General features: G+C 34.7%; 2 protein-coding genes across 3 annotated transcripts in view; one reads left to right on the plus strand and one right to left on the minus strand.

The window, feature by feature from the left end:
- Positions 1 to 9,432, minus strand: part of LOC145694003 (cilia-and flagella-associated protein 96-like) — a 101,861-nt gene extending 92,429 nt beyond the window's left edge. The window contains exon 1 of the mRNA XM_081770160.1: positions 9,357 to 9,432. The gene's annotated coding sequence lies outside the window, so the exon portion shown is untranslated. The remainder of the gene's footprint in view (positions 1 to 9,356) is intronic.
- Positions 40 to 19,940, plus strand: Hibch (3-hydroxyisobutyryl-CoA hydrolase). 2 transcript variants are annotated; one of them, XM_081770140.1, is made up of 3 exons: positions 40 to 189; positions 5,444 to 6,446; positions 19,716 to 19,940. In XM_081770140.1, exons 2-3 carry the CDS (start codon positions 5,444 to 5,446, stop codon positions 19,844 to 19,846), a joined length of 1,134 nt encoding a protein of 377 aa, XP_081626266.1. In that variant the 5' UTR covers positions 40 to 189; the 3' UTR covers positions 19,847 to 19,940. The 2 variants fall into 2 exon arrangements, with proteins under 2 accessions (XP_081626266.1, XP_081626265.1); XM_081770139.1 differs by lacking the exon at positions 40 to 189 and adding an exon at positions 225 to 579.
- The last annotated feature ends 5,117 nt before the right edge of the window (positions 19,941 to 25,057 follow it).

A 25,057-nucleotide genomic window follows, 5' to 3' on the forward strand; every position in this document is an offset into this window, starting at 1 on the left:
CGGTAAATCGCCGGATAATTTGAAAGAAGCGTAAGCAAGCAGACGATACTGCTGTTCACGTCTCTCGCTGCTAAAGCACGTATGAGCCGCGTAGTAATACATTTCGCTTTGTTTATGTCGAGCAGGTTTTATGAATGAATTAGTAAAAAGAGAAAAATTTTCGACAGAAACGCATCGATCACCGCACAGGTATGATATGATATTTATGGGCTAAGTTCTCTAGGCAATTTTGAATGTGAGCATAGTCCTATATTAGATAAAAATTATAATTACAAAAAAATATATAAACGAGGCGGGGAATAAGGACACGTTTCTTCAAGATAATGGATTATTAAAGCAAGAGCATAGACGTGCACTGCGCACAAATTAGAGTGCAATCAGCTATCAGCTGGACAACCCAAACTTGCGAAGAACAGTAACGCTGAGTTGAGAGCGTTTTAATCAGATAATCAGGCGAAATACGCTGTGGCGTAATCTGCTGCGTGTTTTGTGACTGTTATTGCACGCGCAGAGGAATTAATCATCAATAATTGAGAATTAACTACTAACATTGGGATAAAGAAATTTTAATTGAAAATGGTAAGTAATGAGGTAGTAAATTCGTTCTTTAAAATCTGAGCAGTACAAATGCCGATGATGGATCCATATAAGGAGTAAAAAATACAAATATGTGGAAGTAATTATACGGTAACAAAATTAATATTTACTGTTTTTACGGTAGTACTGTTCATTTATATGTGCCGAGAATTAGTAGTTTTATAACTAAAATGGGATTCACTCGAGCAGACGATTCTACCACATAAAGGATTTATAGGTAAAATACAATGTAAAACATATCGTAAAGGAATGAGAGTGTGAATGTAAGCAATTACTGTTAATGCACAGTATACTGAAATAAATTTTGAGTGATAGTTTTGAAGTATTGTATGTGTAACTTGTCTTCTACTATCCTCGTTTATGCATATACACCGCACCGCTGACGCGTCTACTCCCTATGGACGCACCCTCTCACAACCGCTCGGCACCTCTTCTGTGTACCTGCCCTGAGTCCGTTAGATATTCTCGCTTTGTGGTCATCTTGCACAAGTTTGTTCGTGTTTTATGCACTAGTTTTTATGTTATATGCCCTACTAAAAGTTTCAGAAGCAAAACCCATGATTACCATTAAAATTCTACAGGTTTATTGTATGCATGCACGTGTATAATGATTGAATTTTAGTTGAAAGAAATCTTCAGCTTAAGTTTAAAGTTGCCCCTTCTGTTTCCAATCTACAAAAATGCAGTTAAAACATTAAATATTATTAGGTTAGGCTAGCTTAAGTCAGGTTAGGTTAGTTTAAGTTAGGCTTGGTTAGTTTAAGTTCGTTTAGGTTACCTGGTAAGACTAGATCAGTGACTGGAACAGGTTCTCATATAAGCTTCAATTATCACTCAAATTCAATAATCCATGATTCTCATGAAAATTTAATAGATTTTCTTCATTATTCTTATATAATTCGGTAAATTCAATGCGGAAATATCATTTTCAACGCACCGATTCCCCATCCTGTACGATTACCATGCTGTTCAGTCATCAAAACCTACCGCGTCTTACAAATAGTACCCACTTCTACATATCTTTTATCGTATTAAACATAACTTTACTGCCAACATCACATAAGTACTCCAAATCATCATTTCTTACCTCCTTCCTCCTGTAAATTTTCTTAATTTTTATAAGAAACGGAGGGGCAACTCGAAACTTTTTTCCCAAAATCCCAAATTTTCATTAATGTCTTATACAGTCGGGTTTCAGATTAGAAATACGAGGGCTATTTTAAGCTTAATTTTTAACAGTGCCCTTCGTTTCAAATCTACAAAATAATAATAATAAAATAAATAAATAAATGCAGGTTTATTTTTGGCATACCACTCGAAATAATTGTTGAAAAATCATTAATTCTTTTACTGTTTTTGTCTTATTGCCTCCTAGATGATTTGCGCTAGGGGCATGAAAATATCTTACTTAGCATAGATAAAGTTTAAGGGGGCATAAGAAGTAATAGTAGAAGAATTACAATTCTTTTACAATTTGGGGGCGCGGTGGCTCAGTGGTAGAGCGTTCACCTCCGGTGCTTGGGGTCCCTGGTTCGATCCCAGCTCGTGCCGTGTGGACTTTGTGGTGGACAAACATCGTGCTCGTGGGTTTTCTCGGGGTTCTCCCGTTTCCTCCCACTTTCTTCATTCCACCATTTCACTCATTTCTCATTATCACCGTCTCCTTTAGCCTAACAGGCATAGCCGTGGGACGTTAAACTTAAAGATTTCATTTCATTTTCTTTTACAATTTGCGTATGAATACGGCGTCCGGGGTTAAGTTCCTGCGATGCTCCTGAAGCATCGAAATCTTACACGTCTTGGAAATAATACCAACTGTTACATATAATTTCTCATATTAAACATAATGGTCGGGAATAGCCTTTCAGATTTCGAGTGGAAGAACGATGAATTTCAAAAAAGTATTTATTTGTTGAGGCTTAGCAACAACTCAAAATGTAGGCTGTTACCAGATGGATACTCCAATGAGGTTCGCTGGTTATTATTTCTACATCTTTAAATAATTTGAAATATACCGGTATGTCTCAAAAATGTTGTAAAGAAAGTTACTGTTATCTGTTTATCGAAAATCGCAACTCGGTACGCCTTATGGTTACCGAAACATGGGGAAATAAAATAAAAAGAAAAATATGCTATATTTTGAGTATATGCTATGAGAAGGAGAAATTTCAGAAAACTGTTCTGGTGGGAAAACTGTGCGTGGATTTCATTTTTATCTCTAACCAATTGAAATCTCCGTTTTTTGAACGGGAAGAATAGCGTTGTGACAGTTGCCTCATATCCATTTTTATTTAATTTTAAATTCATTTAATTTAATTATGCATGTAGTGAATGTCATTTTAAATTTTGTGTTAAAAAAAAAGGAAAAAAAGCAAAAGGAACTGAGACAGTATGCTTTATTTTCTTTCCTATCCATCCCTAAGATGCTTTTTTTTTAATTATTTTTTGCGTACCTATTGTTGCGGGGGAAAAAGGAAATTTACTTTCTCTTCTGCACTATAACAATGCCAACGCCGCTACGCGACCGCATGCACAGAGGAAAGTTGACGAAACCAAGTAAGAAACAGAAGAGCTTTTAACATCTTTCTGTGAAAGAGGGGAAAAATGGCAAAGCCTTCAAATTGAATAGAATCGTAGTGGAAAATAATTTGTTAAACGCAGATTCGAGTAAATGTATCTTCATCCAGAAATTAGATCAGATTTTTGCACAGATCTGTAAGCTAGTCTAACAGCATGAACCAGACGACAAGACTCAAGATGAAATTCCATAAAAATTAAAGATGAAATTCCATAAAAATTTTAGAAACAACTTGTGAAATTTAAAGAAATAACGTACTTTGGAAAAACGACGCTCGAGCACCGAAAATGGGCGGATACAAACAAAATAAAATTGAGGACGCGACAGATAATTTGACGAATGAGAGAAAAAGGAGGAAATCAAAAACACAGAGGCGTGTCCCAAAATATCGGTAAGATGAGAATTCAAAATTTAGGGTGAGTTGCAAACAGGAATCACAAGTGAGTCGCAGTGATTAGTGATATATAAATTTTACCTCACACTACACACCAACATATACACATACACAAAGTAAAAGAGAAAATGAGCAGCTAAACTACAAAAGCAACCCGGTGGACGGTCTTCGGCAGCACTAAAGTACAGACATTTATACGTAAATTTTCTTTAGTTCCAGACTCCGAAAAACATTAAAGTGTTTACATACATATTTGTGTACGTGATATATTTTCACATTTGAGAACAAGATCCTGAGACGAATATTCGGACCCAAGAGGAACGGGAATGGGGAATGGCGGAAACTTCATAACGAGGAATTACATAATTTATATGGTTTACCCAACATTGTTAAGGTCGCCAAGTTGAGGAGGCTTAGGTGGGCGGGTCATGTAGCTAGAATGGAAGAAAGTAGAAACGCCTTCAAAGTCTTGACTGGAAGACCAATCGGAAAACGACCATTAGGAAGACCTAGGCGCAGATGGAAGGACAATATTAAGATGGATCTCGCAGAGATTGGAATACAAAGTAGAAACTGGATGCAGTTAGGTAAGGATAGAAGTCAGTGGGGAGCTTTTGTGAACGCGGCATTGAACCTCCGGGTTCCATAGGCCATAGAGTTAGTTAGTTATACATATATTTATGTATTTTCAAAACAACGAACGTCAACGGACTTGTTTAACTCAAAGCAATCAGGAGTTAGGGAAACCAACTTAAAAGCTCATGCACATTTTCAAAAAGCACTAAGAGTAGCGTAACTTTTTAAAAAACACTTTCAAAAATTAGTCCGTGCAACACTACACCCGAGATAGAAACAATGGTGTTGGGCAGTGTAGTAATCGAAGGTGCTGGTGCAACGTAGTGAATAGTGAGGAGATGATGAATCGGCGAAAGCAGTTTTCCAGTGGAGTACAGACCAGAGTTCGTTCGGAAAATTTCTCTAGTTTCCTCTTCTACCAAAAACTAGCACCTCACAACATTTACCTTTTTACAGCATAATGGAAAATAGTGTTGTAAAAAAACGGATTTTTTTCTGTGAAGTTTTTTCAATAAAAAAACGTTCTTTTTCATGTTTTTTTCAAATGTTTTTTTTTTCAGGCAACTATTATTTATTGATTTATGTTGCAGATTATTGAAATAATCAACAGAACTTGAGGCGGAGCTCTCGTAACTTACATATCGTTTGTTTCTTTGTACCTATACGAGCAAAATTGTGTGATTATTTATTTATTTATTTATTTATTTATTTATTTATTTGTTGCTTCTGAAGTGATTACCATATAAGATAAAGATTTAGATAATATGGTAGCTAATTAGTAATCTTGCCAAAGCAATAAGTAAATAATAGAAAACAATACTTTGTATAGACTTAACCTACAAGGAACAACTATACTATGTAATATCTATATTTATATGAACCTAATGAATTTTCTTTTGGCCCGATGCCAATTTATATAGATACAGCAACAAATATTCTGCTAAATCATTCCACCGCCTTCTGCCTAAGTACACATTTTGCTAAATTAACTGATTTTTTTTTTTTTTTTTATTGAGTATTTTATTATTATTAATTTCTAACTCCTAGATATACTAACTGCAAAGTTGAAATTCTCAGCAAATATTGGTTTTCGTTTTCTTTTAAAAGCTGCAAACTGTGTTTAGCTCGCAGTTATTGGTAAAGTAGTTTACTGTTCAAGCTTACAATAAAATATTTTTTCTGTCTTTTTTTTTTTTATTACTTTCAAAAAATAGGCCAGATGTTTATATTATTTATATATTTTGAATTAAACAATTCTTTGGTTAAGAACTTAAAACATAATTATTATTTACTTTTAGATGCTCCGCTTGCACAAGAAAGTGTTTTTAAGGTGCCTTTGCTTTTTGAAGAATTCTATTAAGAAGGCTGCTATGTCATCAACTTGTGACGATGTCCTGTTAGAAACAGTGAATAACAAAGGTGTAATAACATTAAATAGACCTAAAGCTTTAAATGCTCTGTCTCTACCGATGATTAGGAAGATATATCCTGTACTGAAAGATTGGGAAAAGTCAATGAGTATGGTTATTATAAAAGGATCTGGTGGAAAAGCGTTTTGTTCAGGCGGTGACGTAAAATCTGTCTCATTAGCTGCAAAGCAGGGTGATAGATTATATAAAGACTTCTTTCGAGAGGAATATATGTTGAACTACTTGATAGGTACTTATCACATTCCGTACGTTGCTCTTATTGATGGTATCACAATGGGAGGGGGTGTTGGCTTATCAGTGCATGGCTATTACAGAGTTGCTACGGAGAAAACATTATTTGCAATGCCCGAAACTGCAATAGGTTTATTTCCGGACGTAGGTGGAACGTATGTTTTACCCAGACTAGGCGGTAAGCTTGGACTGTTTCTTGCGTTGACGGGTCACAGACTACGAGGATACGATGTTGTAAAGGCTGGCATTGCGACACACTACTGTGATTCCACTAAGCTGCAAGAACTTGAAACTCAGTTAATCAATCTAAAAAATCCAGAACGAGAAATCGAAGATGTATTACAAAAGTTTAACCGAGAGTCCGAAGTAAGTACAAGGGAATTCAGTCTCAAGCCTTTCCTTGGTAAAATTGATAACTGCTTTAGTGGGAATAGTGTAGAGGAAATTTTTGCCAAACTGGAAGAAGATGGGTCTGAATGGAGTCAGAAGACACTGGATATTTTGAAAAAGATGTCGCCCACTTCACTGAAAGTCACAAAGAAAGCCTTAGACGAAGGTGAATCAAAGACTCTACAGGAATGCCTGGTTATGGAATATAGACTTTCTCAGAAATGCTCGGAGGACCATGACTTCCCTGAAGGTAATTTTTGTTGATTTTATAAGTATATGCGTTATCAATAAAAGACCTATTATCTGAATGATTCTTTTAGTGGTTAAATACATACATGCAAATATATGTTTCACTTAAAGTGTATCTAAATCAAAATTTTTAGCATCTTCGGGAGCTAAAAGTCCAAATACTTTCCCTTTGTAGTCTTGTCAAGGAAAAATTAAGAAAAAAACCCTGTCCTTTTAAAATAAACAAACAAAATCCGTAACAAGAAATAAATCAAACGTGTATTCTCTATCTGTTTAAATTCTTATTTCAAGCTAAATATTTAACTTCCTATGTACAGTTATGGTAAAAGAAAAAGAACTCTTATTTTTAACAAGACAGTACAATGAACGAAAGAAAATATTGTGGTATTATTATTGTTTCCTTAAATTTATTTTTCCCTTTCGTATTTAATCCTTTAGTGCGTTTTCGCGAAGATACTAAAAGTTGGATTTAGTAAAAGTTTCAGTAAAAGAACAGTGATTTACTGGCGTCTGTTTAAAGTGTGTTGGTAGTCGTTTCTTATTTATTTTAATTCGACTAAACACGATCATTCGGTGAGCCTAATTAATTATAATATAATGCAGTTGATAACTTAGTTCTTTTAATTTGCATTCATTAATTTATAAGTATTCAACATAACTTATATTGTAAGTGGAAGTCTAAAAATTTCACTTTCGTAGAAGAGTTTAATTTTACTATATTACTCTAGTTTGTATAGGGTATATTACCCGAAATGTTACAGAATAACGCTAGTAATGGTATGGACAAGGTAATTAACTTATAGAAATCGAGGAAGACTAGTAAATAAATAGCAGCCGTTATTTGCCTTTACTATCACTTATTTTGAAGTTGCAGACAGAACAGAGAAGGTGCATTTTGTTAAGATATGATTTTCCTAATATTCATCTTCACATATGCTGTAATAATCACCGAGTTGTATTTCCGATGGGAGTCGAGTTCTTCATTTTTCTGTAAAACATATCTGAGCCACTAGTTCGCTTCATAGTCAATGGTGATGGAACCTGCGGCATCTTCTAATATGAATTTATCGGGAAATTCTGACAAGACTCTATTTCCCATTCAGCGTAAGCTCTAAACTCCGATAAACAAAATATTTGTATCCTTCCGCTTGTCACAAATACGATTGGCTAGTGATGTATCACTCTCAGTCCCCACAGGGAGGAGCAAATTATACACGTGGATGTTGACAATACTGTCTCGTGTTGTCCAGATACTTACACCAGCAGCAGAAAAGAAAAACTCGAAAGATTAAAAAAAAAAAAAAAAAGTATTTGAATTTCGCTGGTAAACAATTGTTGCTTAGTGAGTAAAGGTTTGCCTTGTTGGTGTAAGTATCTGACAACTTTCGCGGAACCGGAATTCATGCTAGCCTTCTTTCAGACTTTAAAAACAACACCAGTCCACAGTTGAGTTGGCACCAGAATTACTGCTAATGCTTAGTGTTTATTGATATTGTTTCATTAATCATACTCGATTGCAGTATTATTAGATAATCCGTATTATATTTTTGTCATTTTTAATAATATAGCAGTATTATATGAAGCTTCATAGTAAAAGTAATAATCCAATCACACGAACTATTTTGCGGAGGACTACAAGCGTCGGTAGGACAACAGCAAGTCAGCGAGATTTAGTTTCACGTGGCTTTGTTTATCGCAGTTTAGAGCTTACGCCGAACACAAATTAAATGTCATGAAAAGTTTTTCACTCATATTTTTAGTTTTAGAGATGAACAAATGATATTGCTATGCTCCTTTTATAATTACTGCTTGTTTAAAGCGATTTTTCAAGGAGGTGATTGAGCATAATTACTTAGGTTGAGCATGCGAAGTTTACTTTGGTAATATTTTTCACGGTTCATTCCAAAGGTTGTAGTGGGGTAACCCTTTGATTCTTATATGAAGCTAGCACGAGCTGCCAGTCTCTTTACAGATCCCCCTACTCCGTCGCAAGGCCCTTTTCCATGTCCGAAAAGTGCCACTCTGCTTTAATTTTAAATTCTTCCTCGTGAAAAAACAGGTTATTTTTTTTCTTTCTTTTTCGTATTGGAAGTTGACCCATCTGAAAAATAAACAATCTTTTTTTCTTTGGGAATGTTTGAAATATTTCTGCTAGAAAGTTTGAGTTTCTTTTAAAAGGTATAAACAGCTATTAGCTATATAATTAATATGTTTAACCTTGGTTTCTCCTTTGAAATAAGAGCTCGCTCGTAGCTTTATGATTAGCGTACGTATCTTTGGCGCGAGAGACCCGGATTATATTAATCTAATTCGGATACCACGTTAAGCTGTAGGCCCATGTCTCGTATAGTCTCGGTGATGAAGGGGACGCTAATATCCAATCCAACAACAATCTTTTGAAATAAATAACGAAGATATGGATTGTAACCTGTTCACTTGTGACTAATTTTCAGGAAAGTCATAGTTGACAAGAAATTCTGAGTCTTACATTTTTCCTTTGGTTAGACAGGAGTGGTCTCTGTTATTTTGCAATGAAGTCATGTCGAATCAGAGAGGCAACTTACTCAGGAATAAATCGATATCGATAAACCTCTCTAAATTACATCGCTCTGCTAAAAGCTACTGGCGGAACCTTTTCAATTAACTTCTCAGCAGAAAATTCCTCCAAAAAATTACGGATTTCGTCACGAGAGTATGCACAGTTACTTGTGTTACAATCAACAGACGATGTCTTGCAAAACATTTGTGCTATACATTACTTATAATATTTAATTTTGCCATTTCTTTCACTGTGTAGATTCATAACTATTTTCTACCGTTCGTTTGACGTTCTGATTTGTGTACTGTATGAAAATAAAAATTAACATTACTGTATAAGTTGCTACTGTAAAAATAAATAGTCCATACTTACACTTAAGATCTTCCCTTCCCAATCTTGCACGCTTCGTTAGTACAAATTTCTGTCATGGTGATGAAGATTATTCTCAACAAAGATTTATTGTTATTGTTTATATTTCATAGTTGTTGAAAAGTAAATCCATTGAGGAGAGACGCCAAATTGTTGATGTAATAAGGCAATAGGAGCCATTAATCATACATTTTTCCATGCAAAACGACAAAAGAAATTGTGGAATGTAGAGTTATTAATCAAATATTTGTTTATGAAACATCAATAAAATCTCTGAAAAAAACTCATCCCTAGATTAAGTTACCCTTTGTGGATTTTTTTTTTAAAAAAAAGATCACATATCTTTTATTGTGGTGTTATTAATGAAACACTTATATATATATGAAATATGATCAAATTCATCATTCTTGAGAAATTCATCTGAAAAAAAAAAAAAAAAAAGCAAGAAACTACTACTTCTGGATTACCTACCCAGAGAAATTATTTATACCACAGTATAGGGTTGTCATTAATGAAATATAGATGTGACGTATGAAATTTAAACAAAATCGTTAGAATTGTTTTCGAGAAAATCACAATTTTCTGTTTTCACCCTTCAGTAATGTTTCGTAAATAAAAATTAAAGAGAATAAAATTAAAAGAATGAATATTTCTTACTTAAATGATCATGATGATATTCAAAAAGTAATGATTCTCAAATACGAAAACGGTTACTCTTGAGAAAGAGAGATTTCTCAAAAGATATGCATAGTTTCTTAGAAAACTAAACAGTCGAATATAAGTTATTATATTCTTGGTAGTAAATTGAAAGACTAAGTTAGGTGCATGTATCTATTTATATTATTGACATAAAGTTATATTGAATTTAAACAAAGGCATTGATACAAAACAGAATTATGAATTGAATAAATTAAAGCCTGTCTAGGAGGAAGACCTCCATGTACTTGAACTTCTTGTATATTGTTTCCTTACATAACTGAATCATTTTTTTTAATTACAGGACTAATGAAGGTTTAGATATGATGTAGACTATTATGACGACTTAGTAATTAGTCAGTCAACTAACTTGACTATACTGAGAATACTCACTATAACGTTGCTTCTGACCATTTATTTTGTGGTCAGTTTATATATTTTTCTGTCTTGGCCTTTCACCTGTATGAGTTCTGTGTTTGTTTCTATATTTTGATTCTGTTACTTTCATTTCTCTGATTTCACTTCCTCGAAAGTGAATTTGGTTGTTCTGTAGAAATTAAGCCTGTTGCTTTATATTTCAATAACAAAAGTTTTAATATACACAGATATATTTTTAGAGTTATGCTACAATAAACGACCCTTATTTTGGGGGATGGTAGGAAGAAAGTTACAACCCCGTTGAGAATTTTGTAAGAACCTTAAGTTTAAAAATTAGTGCTGATATGTTGAACGGTATGGCCTCTAGGCATGTGAACATATACCGGGACGAGCAAACACACGGACATTCAAATAGGAGCCATGAAATATGTAAATTCATTGAAATCTCGAATTCAGCTTTTTCACAATTACTATAATTTCATTTTGCCTATTATCGCTCGAAACGTAAGAAAACAAAAAAGAAAGAGAAAAAGGACCACACATTATTTCGGCCAATACTAGAAAAAACTTATTCATAAAGAGTTAAAGTATTCTAAATTAGGAAGTATTCTAAACTAGTCAAGATCAAGGAAGGACTGAGTATAGGTTCAAGATTAAGTCCAGTGTTGTCAGAACTGGTGATGAACAGATGGGAGCAGAAAGTATTAGAAGAAGGTGGAAACAATCTAATATTGTTTTGCAGATACGTGGATGACTGTGGGAGTATGGAGAGGAACAAAGAGACAACTGGGAAAATTCGTAAAGAAGGTTGAAGATGAAGAAAAAGGGATAAGACTAGAAATGGAAGTGGAGAACAACAACTTCCTGGACATGACTATAGAGAGAAAAGATGGACGATTTACAACAAGATGGTATAGGAAAGAATGTGCGGCAGGAGTTTACTGCCACGAAAGAAGTGATGTGGATTACAGCACCAAAAGAAACTTCATAAGGAATATGGAGAGAAGAATAGAAGAAATAGATACTGAAGAAGAGAAAAAGGAGGAGGACATAGAGAAGTTCCACAGTTTACTAGAGCAGAACGGGTACAACAGACAGAAGTTAAGGAAGAACAGAATTGAAGAGGAAAGAAGGAAAGGAAGGAGAAAGGAGAGAAAGGAAGAGGAGGAGAACAAATGGCACGGGATAGAGAGCATCGGGGAGAAGACAGAAGTACTAAAGAACTTACTTAGAAGAGGTGGTGTGAAGACGTACAGAAAAGGAGGAAGAAGAATTTTGGAAATGATTAAGAAAGCGAAAAGTAGAACGAAGGAAATATGTGAAAAAGATGAAGGTGTAGTGTATAAAGTGACGTGTAAGGATTGTGATATGATATACATAGGGGAAACAGGGAAAAAACTTAGGGAGAGAATTAAACAACATAGGGATGATGTGAGACTTACGAGAGAAAATAATGCCATATATAAACATGTTAAAGAAACGGGGCATGAGATAGATTGAGAAGGTGTAAAGGGGCTAGAAAGGGAGAATAGACCAATTATAAGGAAATGGAAGGAAGCACGAAGGATAAAGAAAGAGAAAAGTGACAAATTAATGAACTGGACAAGTGGACTGTTAATACATGATCTATGGGATAAATTATTAGAACAAATTGAAGTGAAAAAACAAGATTGAACATATTTATATGTAATTTATATTCATATATTTAATATTATATATAGTTTATTTTTATGTATATATATATATATATATATATATATATATATATATATATGTATGTATTGCTGTATTTATAATCAGTTGTATGTAGTATAGTCTGTTATTTATTTCTAATAGGCATCAGAGGTAGATTAAGAAAAAATGTTTTAAGGCAATTGGTCAAGTATAAACAACAGGTGTCTCTGGAAAAGATAAACACAGGTGGGAGGGTAATTAAGTCAGGGCAGGTGGCCGAAAGATGACGCCCGGGGAAGTCCGACCCAGGTGGCTTCCCATGCACACAAGGATTTTCACTTTTAGTATAAATAACTGCACTCTAAGATATCTCTTTCAGTTAGTGTCTGATGAAGACAACGTTACGTTGTTGAAATTGTTACACTGGAATTTAGTTTTTAATAAACAAGTGTATATACTCTGGTTAGAAGTGTTTATTATTTCTTTAAATTAGGAAGAATCTACACTAGATCTATTAATTACTTTTTTTCTATCTTCTAATTCTTAATGTTGGAAAATTAGGTTGGCAGTCATGTAGATACTTTAATGTTTGGTCCCATATACTTACCTGTTGAAATGATTTGAAGTATGTACACGACAGCTCTCACGCAAATTTGAATAGGTTCAACTTCTACACTTCGTTATCTTGAAAAACTGATACATACAAGAAATTCCACGTAAAAGCAGAATAGGTGGCAACTCTGTCATGTGTGAGTTACGTATAAACAAGGAAACTAGTTCGGAACCTTGCCATCTTTCCAAATCTATCGGACTTGTAATACTACAAATAAGTGTCGAGGTCGATATGTAATAAAAAACTTTGTCCTCTAGTAATAGTGTAAGCAAAAAAAATTAAAATAGTAACAGTGCGATTGGTGAATAAGACACAGGTCTGCGTCACTATAAAATTCCTTCGAAACTGAGAGAAACAATAGGCAAGAGAATTTTAAAAACTTCGTTTAATGAGTTCACAATACAAATTTCTTGCAAGAACTTGTTTATAACATTGAATTATATCCTGACTTTCTGTTTTTATTTAAGTATTATTATTGAAATTTGCCTTACCATAAAGTTAAAAAAATATAAAAAATGACTACTTATGTTTGTGTTCAAAGTCTATTTACTTTGATATATTTTTAAAAACATGTTTTACTTTTTAAAGGATTTTTTAAAAATAAATTAATTAATTTAGTTACACTTATTATTGAAGAGTATTATTATTATTTTAAATTAGGAATAGAACGTATGGAACACATTTTGAAAATACGTTAGATACTTAGTTATAGTATAAGCATCAACTTGACAAAAGTGCTCTCCTTTTCGAGTTTAAGGGCAAATCATGTAACAATTTGGCATTCAATGTCTTTTGAATGTATATACCTATCACTGATCACAAAAATGCCGGATGCCAGAAAAAAACACCTCACGGGAGGGGAGGGGAAAGCCGAAATTTTAGCCGTTTCTATTATTCACTATATCTCCGTAATCATTGGAGCTAGACTTTCTTTCTTCTAGCATCCAAACTTTCTTTATATTGTTTATCTAATTGCCTTCTACAATTTAACTTTAGTGCATTTTGAGCTAAATATAATGGTTTTCTTGTTCTTTTCATTATTCCTCAGTATTGGTTGCGCGTTACGTCAGTTTCTTAGCCTCAGATTCTTTACAAGATCGAATTCGTAAAAATGTTTCTTGTAAAAGTTTTACATCATTTTATGCTCTTTCAAAAAAGCATACTTATATTAGTGTAGAAATAATAGTGTCTGAGTTATAAGCGACTTCATTCTGTTGTGTGCGAAACTGATCACGGCGCGGCCCAAGAGTTACCTTCCCACAAACTGTAGATATTAGCAGCTGATGATGCTTAATATTTGGTCTAGGAATTAATTCGTGCGGGTGGACAAGAGATGGCGCATCGAACGGAGCGTCCCACAGTTCCGTGTATCCACACATGTGTTGCAAACCCCTGTCATCGCGTATCGTTCGTAGTATAGGGCAGTGGATTAAAGCGTCAACAACACCAGTTTGTAGTTAAGTGAACATGGCGCAATTTGTGCCTGATAAAGTGTTTTTGCGGGGTGTCCTGCTGCATTACTTTAACATGCAGAAAAGTGCGACTGAAAGTCATCGTATTTTGGTGGAAGTGTATGGTGACCATGCTCTAGCTGAGCGAACGTGTCAGAAGTGGTTTGCACGGTTTAGAAGTGGTGATTTCGACTTGGCAGACCAAGAGCGAGCTGGACAGCCAAAAAAATTTCAAGACGAAGAATTGACAGCATTGCTCGAGCAGGATTCGTGTCAAACGCAGTAACAACTTGCAGCAGCATTAGGCGTTGATCAAACAACAGTCTCCAAACGCTTGAAAGCCAAGGGAATGATTCAAAAGATGTCACATTGGGTTCCACATGAATTGAAAGACAGAGACGTTGAAAGACGAAAAACCATTTGCGAATTGCTGCTTCAACGACAGAGCAGAAAGGGGTTTCTGCATCGAATTATTACGGGTGATGAGAAGTGGATCCATTACGAGAACCCTAAACGAAAAAAGGCCTGGGTAAAACCAGGTGAACCAGGCCCATCACAACCAAAACGAGATATTCACTGTGCAAAGGTTATGCTGTGCATATGGTAAGATATGAAAGGTGTGGTGTACTATGAGCTGCTGCAACCGGGTGAAACTATGAATGGAGAACGTTATCGACGACAATTAATGCGTTTGAAGCAAGCTCTGGCCAGAACACGACCAGAATGGGAGAACAGACATGATAAACTTATTGTTCAACATGATAACGCTCGCCCGCATGTCGCAAAACCGGTCAAAACCTATTTAGAAAATGTCGGATGGGAAGTTTTACCCCACCCGCCGTATTCACCAGACGTTGCTCCTTCGGACTACTACTTGTTCGATTGCATGAACAACGATTTGATTGGACAGCGGTTTACTTCTTCAGAAGATATCGAAACATGGGTCTCTGACTGGATCGCTTCCAAGGATGAGGACTTCTTTCGCCACGGAATCCGTACATTGCCTGACAGATGGGCGAAAGTGGTGGCTAGCGATGGACAATATTTTTCTTAAGGTATTTATGTATTTTGTGTTTGTACTACAGCTTCAATGTGTGCGTATATATATATATATATATATATATATATATATATATATATAATATATATATAAAATCTTGTCTGCTTGCAAGTATATAATAATCCTGATGATTGACAGGAGCTGTTTTTGCAACAAATCCTTTCATTTATGTACTACAATGGTACTGAGCAAAATAGAACAGGAACCAGATTTCAAGATTGCCCTCAAGAGAGAATCATGAACAATTTACCATCCAGTTTTTGGATTAAAAGATCCAATATATTTCAGGCAAAAATTTTCTTGTATGCCTTATATCTGGAGAACTACATATAGTGTAACCAAACTTAAACTATCACTTAACTCGTATGATGTGCTTATTCCGTAAAAAATAAATAAATAAATGAAAAAAAATAAAGAAAATAAATAAAAATTTTAAAAAATCGAAAACTCGATTTTGGGGAAGTTCAAAAATTCTGTGTTCTCCTGATTCAAAACCTAAGTATTGACCGAGATCGCAATCATTTGATTCATTGTTTTGGATCATTCATAAAAGTCTTGGCCAAGATCGCAATCTTTTGATCCATTTTTTGGGATCGTTTCTAAAATTCTTGTTTATATATATTACCACCTTTCCTTCTTAATACTTAATGTAACGGTAAGAAAAAAAAGCATAAAATAAGATCAGTTTTTAAACTGTTAAATCTTATTTACAGAAGATTCACTTGCCTATTATTAAGATTTGTACAGTTGTTATAATACAATAAAGCTATAATAAGAAACGTAATAGAAGGGAACCATATGCTTAAGAAATCTCTACATAAGAGAACAAATTATTTGATTTCTAGAATTAGTTCTCAGTAATGTTATGTCACTTTTGTATCTCGAAAAAAGATAGAGAAATTTATGATGTCTTTAATGTATCATTCAGTCTTCTTCATCACTCTGTTCATTAACTGATATTGAATTTTTATACTCGCTCGGACACTACACATTGGAGTGCACAAGAAACCGTGATTCTTACGTTTGCATTTCAAACTTACACACTCAAGTTTCTCACAGCTACACATGGTAATCCCTAAACAAGCCTTGGGAATGAATATCTTCTAGTGTTTTCAAAACTGACTTCAGAATTTGGTCCTCCAAGAACCATCCGGACTCTTCTTCCCTTGGTAGTTTGACCTCACACTTATCAGCGTTTCCCAAATTGCTGTTTGGTAATGGGATCTCTTTATGTGTTATTTCAAATCATCACTAGTTGGAGGTAATCTCTCCAGGTTGCATTTTCCTAAAAGTAGGACCCTAGCTCCATCACAGATCTTCACATTAACCTTGAGGAGCTTTGTGAAAAACAGTTCTGCAGATTCAATAGCGTTTGCTGATAAAGGAATCTGTTCTAGGAAAAATGAAAGGTCACAGTTCTCTGAGTAAGTAGACCATAAGTAGATAATGCATTGCTGGAATTATTATCTTCAGAACTCTGTTGTTTCCGGTAGTTTTAAAGATCAGAAGACTGTTAAGTCAAACTTCGATGTTCAAAATCTTGAAGGGTAGCATGAAGAATCAGATTCTAGGATGCTGTGGATCACAGTTCAGATACTTGATGCTGTGAATCACAGTTCAGAAAGAAATGTTTTTATGAGTAGAGACACTGATGTTTTCCTTCTGTTGATACAGCATCATGCCAGAATTTCTTGTAAAAAAATTGTACATGATGGCGGGATTTCAAAGACAAGAAGATTTATTCCAGTTCACCACCTTTGCCACCCGTTATCTAAGAATGAGAAGAGAGGTAATGGCATATTACGCTCCACTTGGATGCGACATAACGTCATATCCAGTTGAAACACTGTCTACTTACTCAGAAAACTGTGACCTTTTATTTTCTCTAGGACAGATTCCTTTATCAATAAGCGCTATTGAATCTGCAAAACTGTTTTTCACAAAGCTCTTCAAGGTTAACTCGAAGACCTGTGATGAAGCTAGGCTTCTTCTAGGAAAATGCAGCGTGGAGAGATTATCTCCAGCTAATGATGCTCTGAAACAATGTATAAAGAGATCCCATTACCAAACAGTAATTTGGGAACGTTGGTAAGTGTGAGATCGATCTACCAAGGAAAGAAGGCTCCGGAAGGTTCTTGGAGGACCAAATTCTGAAGCCAGTTTTGAAAACACTCGGAGATATTTCCAAGGCTTGTTTAGAGATTACCATGTGTAGCTGTCAGAAACTTGAGTGTGTAAGTTTGTAATGCAAGTGTAAGAATCGCGATTTCTTGTGCACTCCAATGTGCAGTTGTCCGAGCGAATATAAAAATTCAATATCAGTTAATGAATAGAGTGATGAAAAAGACTGAATGATGCATTAAAGGCGTCACAAATTTTTCTATCTTTCATCGAGATATAAGTGTGGCATAACATTATTGAGAACTAATTCTAGAAATCGAATAATTTGTTCTCTTATGTAGAGATTTCTCAAGCAAATGGTTTCCTTCTATTACATTTCTTATTATAGTCTTATTGTATTATAGCAACTGCACACTATCTTAATAACAGGCAAGTGCTTCTTACGTAAATAAAATGTAATAGTTTAAAAACTGATCATTTATAAAATATATTAAGTATATCTTATTTTTTTCTTACCGTTACAATAAGTACTAAGAGGGAAATGTGGTAATATATAAAACAAAATGGATGGCAAATTGTTCATGATTGTCTCCTAAAGGCAATTTTGTAATCTGGTTCCTGCTCTATTTCGTTCAGTACCATTGTAGTACATAAATCAAAGGACTTGTAGCAAAAACAGCTGTCAAAACTTTTTTTTTAAAGAAAAATGAGTAGAAGGTTGCATGTTTGTGCATGTTTTAGAAGGTAACATAGACACGTATAAAGAAACAGATTTGTAGAGTTTCTCATAGTGTGTACTAGAAAAACCTCTCTTTTCATTCTTCAGAGAAATTTTATATTTTGACAAGGGTTGTTTTCCAAAAAGCCCCTCAATTGATATTAAAAATGGATATTTTAATTAGATTATAGACAGACTTAATCATCAGGATTCTATACTTGCAGGCAGACAAGATTTTATATATATATATTAATCATCATCAACTGCTAATGTCTATCGTTTGTGGAAAGGTAACTCTTGGGCCGCGCCGTGATCAGTTTCGCACGGCAGACAAAATAAAGTTGCTTATAACTCAGGCACTATTATTTTTACACTAATATAAATATACATTTTTTGAAAGAGTACAAAATGACGAAAAACTTTTAGAGGAAACATTTTTCCGAATTCGATCTTGTAAAGAATTTGTGGCTAAAAAACTGACCACGTGCAACCAATACTAACTAAAAATTAAAATAACAAGAAAAATATTATATTAAGCTCAAAAGTGCATTAAAGTTAAATTGTAGAAGACAATTAGACAAACAATATAAAAAAAAGTTTGGATGCTCTAGCTCCGATGGTTACGGAGATATAATGAATAATAGAAACGGTTAAAATTTCGGCTTTCCCCTCATCCCGCTTCCCTCCCATGTTTTTTTTTTTTTTTTTCTAGCATCCGGCATTTTTGTGATCAGTGATGGATATATATTCAAAAAATATCGGATGCCAATTGTTACATGATTTGCCCTTAGAACTTAATTTTTAATTCCCGATGCCTAGACTATTAATTAGTATGTTCCAAAGTGCCAAAAGTTATTTTTCATTATTACCTGTGTTTCGATATCTTGTGGATTCCATCACCTAGGCCAATGATTCTCAACCGGTGTATGAATCGCGGCATAAAATACAAAGTCCCCTAAGGTGTGTCGTGAAATTTTAGAATTTAAAAATTATGAAGAATTTAATAATAATTAGTTAAAATCGAGACATACTGCACCAGTCAACACTTCCAACGTTAGCAAGAACGCTCAGTGCTATATAGAGTCATAAAAACTAATTGGTTTCACTATTATAATAATAATATCAAATAAGTGTGTTGTGATGTTCTGGAAGTTCAGTAAACTGTGTCGTCAGTCAAAAAAGGTTGAGAGCAACTAACCTTGGCAGCTCTGTATACGAAACTTACAATTAAATTCTTGTGTACATTCTTGAAGAATAAAACGCTTGATCAGTGTAAGAAGATTAATGATTGTTATAAAAATAATAATAATAATAAACTAATTGTGATCTTGACAGTGTTTGTAAATTACAAGGAACTTCAGTGCCAGTAGAATATGCCCTAATGTTCTCGAGAAACTTCGACAGCTGATCCTGCTAGTAAGACATTTTACGAACTACAAAAGTATTACATATGAAATGACTTAAGTTGTCATGTGTAAGTCTTATACATATGTTTGATTTTTCATGGAGGTGATATCGTAATAAATACCTCGTCCTTGACATCTAGTGTAAATAGACCTCTTTGGAGTTTTTACACTAATGAAATTTCTCATAAATGTACTAGTAATATAACCTCAATTTATATTGTATAATTGTTTATTATCATTTTCAGGTGTTAGAGCACTGCTAGTAGATAAAGACCAAAATCCAAAATGGAACCCGCCTACACTACAGGAAGTATCTGCTGAGAAAGTGGAGTCATACTTCTTACCTTTACCAAACAATGAAGACCTCAAATTGTAAAGAGAAATAGGGAAATCTTTGTTATACATGTTACATATATGAATATATTTTTGTTGATATATGAATTTAAATAAATATATATATTTTTTAGAGAGATGTATAGTTATTTTAAAATATATTCTAAGTAAAAACAATGAACCTATGTATAAATGATGCGAAAGTGAAATACTTGATTTTCCGCATAGACGCGTTTCCGTTCAAGATAAGTTGTATCGAACTATTTAAACTGTATATAGCTTGTAGTAGTAATGTTAACCAATATAGTAACAGAATATGTTTTCAATATTTTGTTGCATATTAACTTCGTATATATAGACCATACATATTTGAAGGCATATATCCGATAAATTATACCAGGGTGTTTATCGGTCACGAAAGTCATGAATTTAGAAAACAGTCATGAAAGTCAAGAAAAAGTCACGAAATCTAGCTTTTAGATCACGAATTTTTTTTTATCTTGAGAAATATGGTATCGACTGGAAAATTTTATTCTGTAAAACGTCAAAATTCACCACCAAAAACGTCTATTTTCGGCTTTAGACCCTACCAAATCGCAAGCAAAGCACGTTTCTATCGCATGCATGAAAATTTGGCCCAATTCGCCTCTTCAGAATGTTACTAAATTTTATGGTTTGGGAAAGAAAAGGTCACGAAAAAGTCTCAAAATTTCATTTTAGAATTTGAGTAGACACCCGGTACACTAACACAGAGTACTGCAAAGCAACACAGACAAAATTTGTAACAGAAAAGAAAAATCTGAAAGTTTAGAGAATAGGTAGTAGAAAATAGCACAAACTAATATAGGCCTATGTTTATGATTTGTTACAAGCATTTACGAAAATTTTGCATTCTTAAAAATGAATGAATAAATAAATAAAATAAAATAAAATAACTTTTAAGGGAACTTGCCCAACTCGAGAAAGTAATTTTAACTAAGAAGCGGAAAATATTGTTAGTCAATATGACGTTCAATTTCCGCGTTGGGCTGGTATGTGTAACTTTATTAATAGGCTATAAATAATATACACATGATCTTTAAGTTCGTTAGCATATGCTCTTAAACTTCTGGTATAGAATACTTTCCTCACAAATTTTTTACCTAGTTCGTTCAATCAGGTAAGAGAATTAGGCGCAGAAAGAAATGTATTGTACGTACATTAGTGCTTCGAAATCACTTTGTGGTGATGTACAATATAATTATTATAATGATGAAAACAATCGGTTGAAATAGTGAATTGTTTCTCGTGAGATATGATACTGTTTTCAAGGTGTTAATGAAGTGGGGTTGTCAGATCTAACGATTTTACGTTTTTTTTTAGTTTCTTCGTAAAAAGTTAGTTCCAAAAATAATTATATTTTTTAAGTAGAGGAATTGATTTCTCGCACACTATCAACAGCGCTAGCCAACGACGTAAATTCTAATTTAAACAAGAAAACATGTCAGTCCGTGCGTCATTCTAATAGTAGTAAAAAATTCCGCTAATAATTGTCGTTGTCTGCCTGCCTGATGCCAATAAATACCGCTAGCATGCAGGTAGGTCGTAGATTTAAAACTATTGTGACGATGTTATCGGAACTTAAAAACTGGATTGTTTCAATTTAATTATTTCAAAATAGGCCAAGGGCCATAACCGTTTTTAGATTTGAGCATTAATATTTATGTTGGTTGGTGGGAAATCTAGATAAAGTTAAATCTAAACAATTAGTTTTTAATTTATCACCACTTTAACCTATAGTGTACAGTGGGTCGAAAACTCGGGCAAGCAACTAGTACAATCCAAAGGCAACAAAGATTTGTAACATACTTTTTGTGTGTTTTAAATTTCTAAAATAAAAATGACCCACTTTCCAATTAAAATTATTGTGCTTTACTACGTGAAATTATATATGTGTTTGCTATATGTAAATTTTGAATGTCACATTTAGCCTGTAGTACAGTTTGTATTCATCAGGGTATTAAAGCATATATTTCATGAATCATTACCAGAATAGTGAGCTATTCTTTATGCAGTGCAGCACAAACTTGCATCAGCAAATCTGGGCCAAGCTTGTTGTCATAAACCAACCATAGACGTTCAATAATGTTCAACTCTTGAGTTGGATTAGGTCAGGAGAGGTGTATTAGCACATTGTCATTTTAGAGGATTGCTTCGTTGCTTGGAAATATCTACACTATTTCATGCATCTGTTAACCTAAAATATCCATACAATTATTAATAGTAATTCATCCATTGAGAGCAATAAAGAGGTATCCAGTAAAAGATAGTCCAACGGAACAGCAAAAATTGCGCACCACGCCATCACAGAGTTTTAACAGTAGGAAGTAAGCATACGTCTCTGGGCCATTAAATCCGACCTATTGGATTTGTGAGAAAATGACGTACCAGATTAAATGAAACTCTTCCAATCATCCGTGATCCGTGCGTTATCCTCTCGTTTCGTGTTACCTTGTTGGCGACGGTGATAAAGTTTCGAAATTGCAACCCAACTGCGGATGTTGAAGTTACGCTGTTCTCATCGGATTGTGATAGTAGAAACAGGTCGTTACATGTGCAGACGAAGTTCTGCAGTTGGCTGTGCCACATTAGCTCTACAGCTCTTTGTAAAATGCTGTTCCAGGTTCAGTGATCGCTCTCGCTTAGGTTTGGCTCCCGTAAACTATTCCTTTTTTTTTTTTTCTGTCGAGGAGTTAAGAAGAGTTCTGTATGACATCATCACCGTGAATATTGCTACTGCGACACACACAACATATTGGTAGTCTTGGATATTATTAAAGCCCGGAATTAATGGCGAAATAAAAGCCCGAAAATGGCTGGCAAAATTGCAAAATAAATACCCAAAAATGGCAAAAATAAAATAAACAAGCAATCACGAACTTTGGGGAAAAAATAGGTACTAAAATATATATAAAAGCTATAATAGGCTATAATTCGTTTACTAATCGAATAAAATGTTTCATTTTGCACTTTGAACTTACCACTTAAAATTCTGGAAACTTGCGCAACCCGTGAAGGGACGACATCTAACAATTCATTCGCCATTCTTCAGTAGTAACAATGAACAATAACTTAAAAGCAGTATCACATTTTATTCACACGCGGTTACATTAGCACAAACATTCAAAGCACAAGAAATACTAGAGTGAAGTCATTTTACACTACACTAGCAGTTTATTTTCACTTACGAAAGATTTTTCATGTTTTTGTTCATTTTCAAAGGACTTTGTCTCCTGTCAGAAAGAATTCGCTTTAGATTTGAAAATGATCTTTCCGCATCTACAGATGTCACTGGAGCATACTTGAAACATGTAATTTGGGAAGGATCCATGTCACTGTCAACAGCTGTATTAGCATCACCTTCCATAACACTAGCGATGTCTTTCAATTTTCCCAAATCTGGATTAGCACTTACAACACGATCACACTTACGCCGAATGTACTCGCCCGTGTCACCAGGTACGAATGTACACTCAGATCGTTGAGAGTATCATTGAAGATTTTCAGAGAACTAGAGAGTGTCTGTTCCTTTTTTTTTTTTCTTCTTCTTCTTTCTTCAAACTTAGCAATAGCATCTGGTAACTTTGCAAAATGTGTTGCAATGAAGACTAAGTCCTTTTTCTAGGAATTCTTCTTAAGCAAACTTTGAGCAACCTTAATTGAAGACGCATCATCCTCATCAAAAGTATCAATGATTCTTTTGATGGGTTCAAAGTTGTTAGCATAATAGAGAACAGCTGTAATCCATATACCCCATCTCGTTAAGGCAGGCTGTGATGGAAGCGGAAGTTCAGGGGCTAATTCGCGAAACGCACTTGTTCGCGATGGAGCTTTCAAAAATACGTTTTTCACATTTGACACAAGAAGGTCAACCTCAGGAAAATGAAAACGAACTTCCTCTGCAATTTTATGTAGCGCGTGTGCCAGACAGGTGACATGTAGCATACATGGGAATAGAACCTTAAGGGCTTTTGCTGCACTTTTCATGTATGCATCTCCGTCTGTGACAAAAAGAAGGACCTTATCGTATTTTACACATTCTGGCCACAGAATACTCAGCGATTTTGTAAAAACCTGTGCAATTACCGTGCCATTTACTTTTTCCAGAACTTCTGATTCAATCAAAAAGGTTTGTGTGCTTTCTTCCCCTCCCAAAGTTCCAATTACAACGTTGGCAATGGAATGTCCTAGAATATCGCAAGTTTCATCAATTGAAATCCATATATTTATGTCAGCAACACTTTTACGGATATCGGCAATAGTTCTGCTGTACGCGCTATCAATGTAAGTCTTTCTCAAAGATTATTCACTTGGAACTTTTTGTTTTATATATTTCTCGAGAAAGTTTCTAAAGGAAACATTTTCTAACTTCCATAAAGGAATGTCCGCGTTAGAGCTTCACACAGATCATTCGCAAAACTGCTAGTACGCGAGGCGAGATTCGTGACTGTTCCAAGAAGATTTTGAACCTTTTCACCAGCTGATTTGCGTGTTCTTGCAGAATTGTGTTTCGCAGTGCTTATATGGTGTGTTACCAAATAACGCTTTTCAGTGGAAACCACATTTTCACATAACTTACAAAACAGTACATAACCGTCTGTTGAAAACACAGTACGCCCCCGAACTCACTCACAAATTTTACCAACATCTTGAAATACTGAAACGCACAAAAATACCAGTTCTGTATCCCGAACGCCTAAGATTCACAGTAACTGCCCACGTGGCTACTTCTTAAAAGTAAACATCTTCGTTTGTCGTTCCAAGAACCGAACTAACTAACTCTATGGTATATGGAACCCGGAGGTTCAATGCCGCGTTCACAAAAGCTCTCCACTGACTTCTATCCTTAGCTAACTGCATCCAGTTTCTACTTTGTATTCCAATCTCTGCGAGATCCATCTTAATATTGTCTTCCCATCTGCGCCTAGGTCTTCCTAATGGTCGTTTACCGATTGATCTCCCAGTCAAGACTTTAAAAGCATTTCTACTATCTTCCATCCTAGCTGCATGACCTGCCCACCTAAGCCTCCTAGGCTTGACGACCCTAACAATATTGGGTAAACCGTATAAATTATGTAGTTCCTCGTTATGAAATTTCCGCCATTCCCGTTTCTCTTGGGTCCGAATATTCGTCTCAGGATCTTGTTCTCAAACACTTTCAGTCTATGTTCTTCCGTCAGAGTAAGCGACCATGTTTCGCAACCATACAGAACAA

The sequence above is a fragment of the Thermobia domestica genome, chromosome 1 (assembly GCF_964235325.1).
Source record: "Thermobia domestica chromosome 1, izTheDome1.hap1.1, whole genome shotgun sequence".
Classification (NCBI taxonomy): Eukaryota; Metazoa; Arthropoda; class Insecta; order Zygentoma; family Lepismatidae; genus Thermobia; species Thermobia domestica.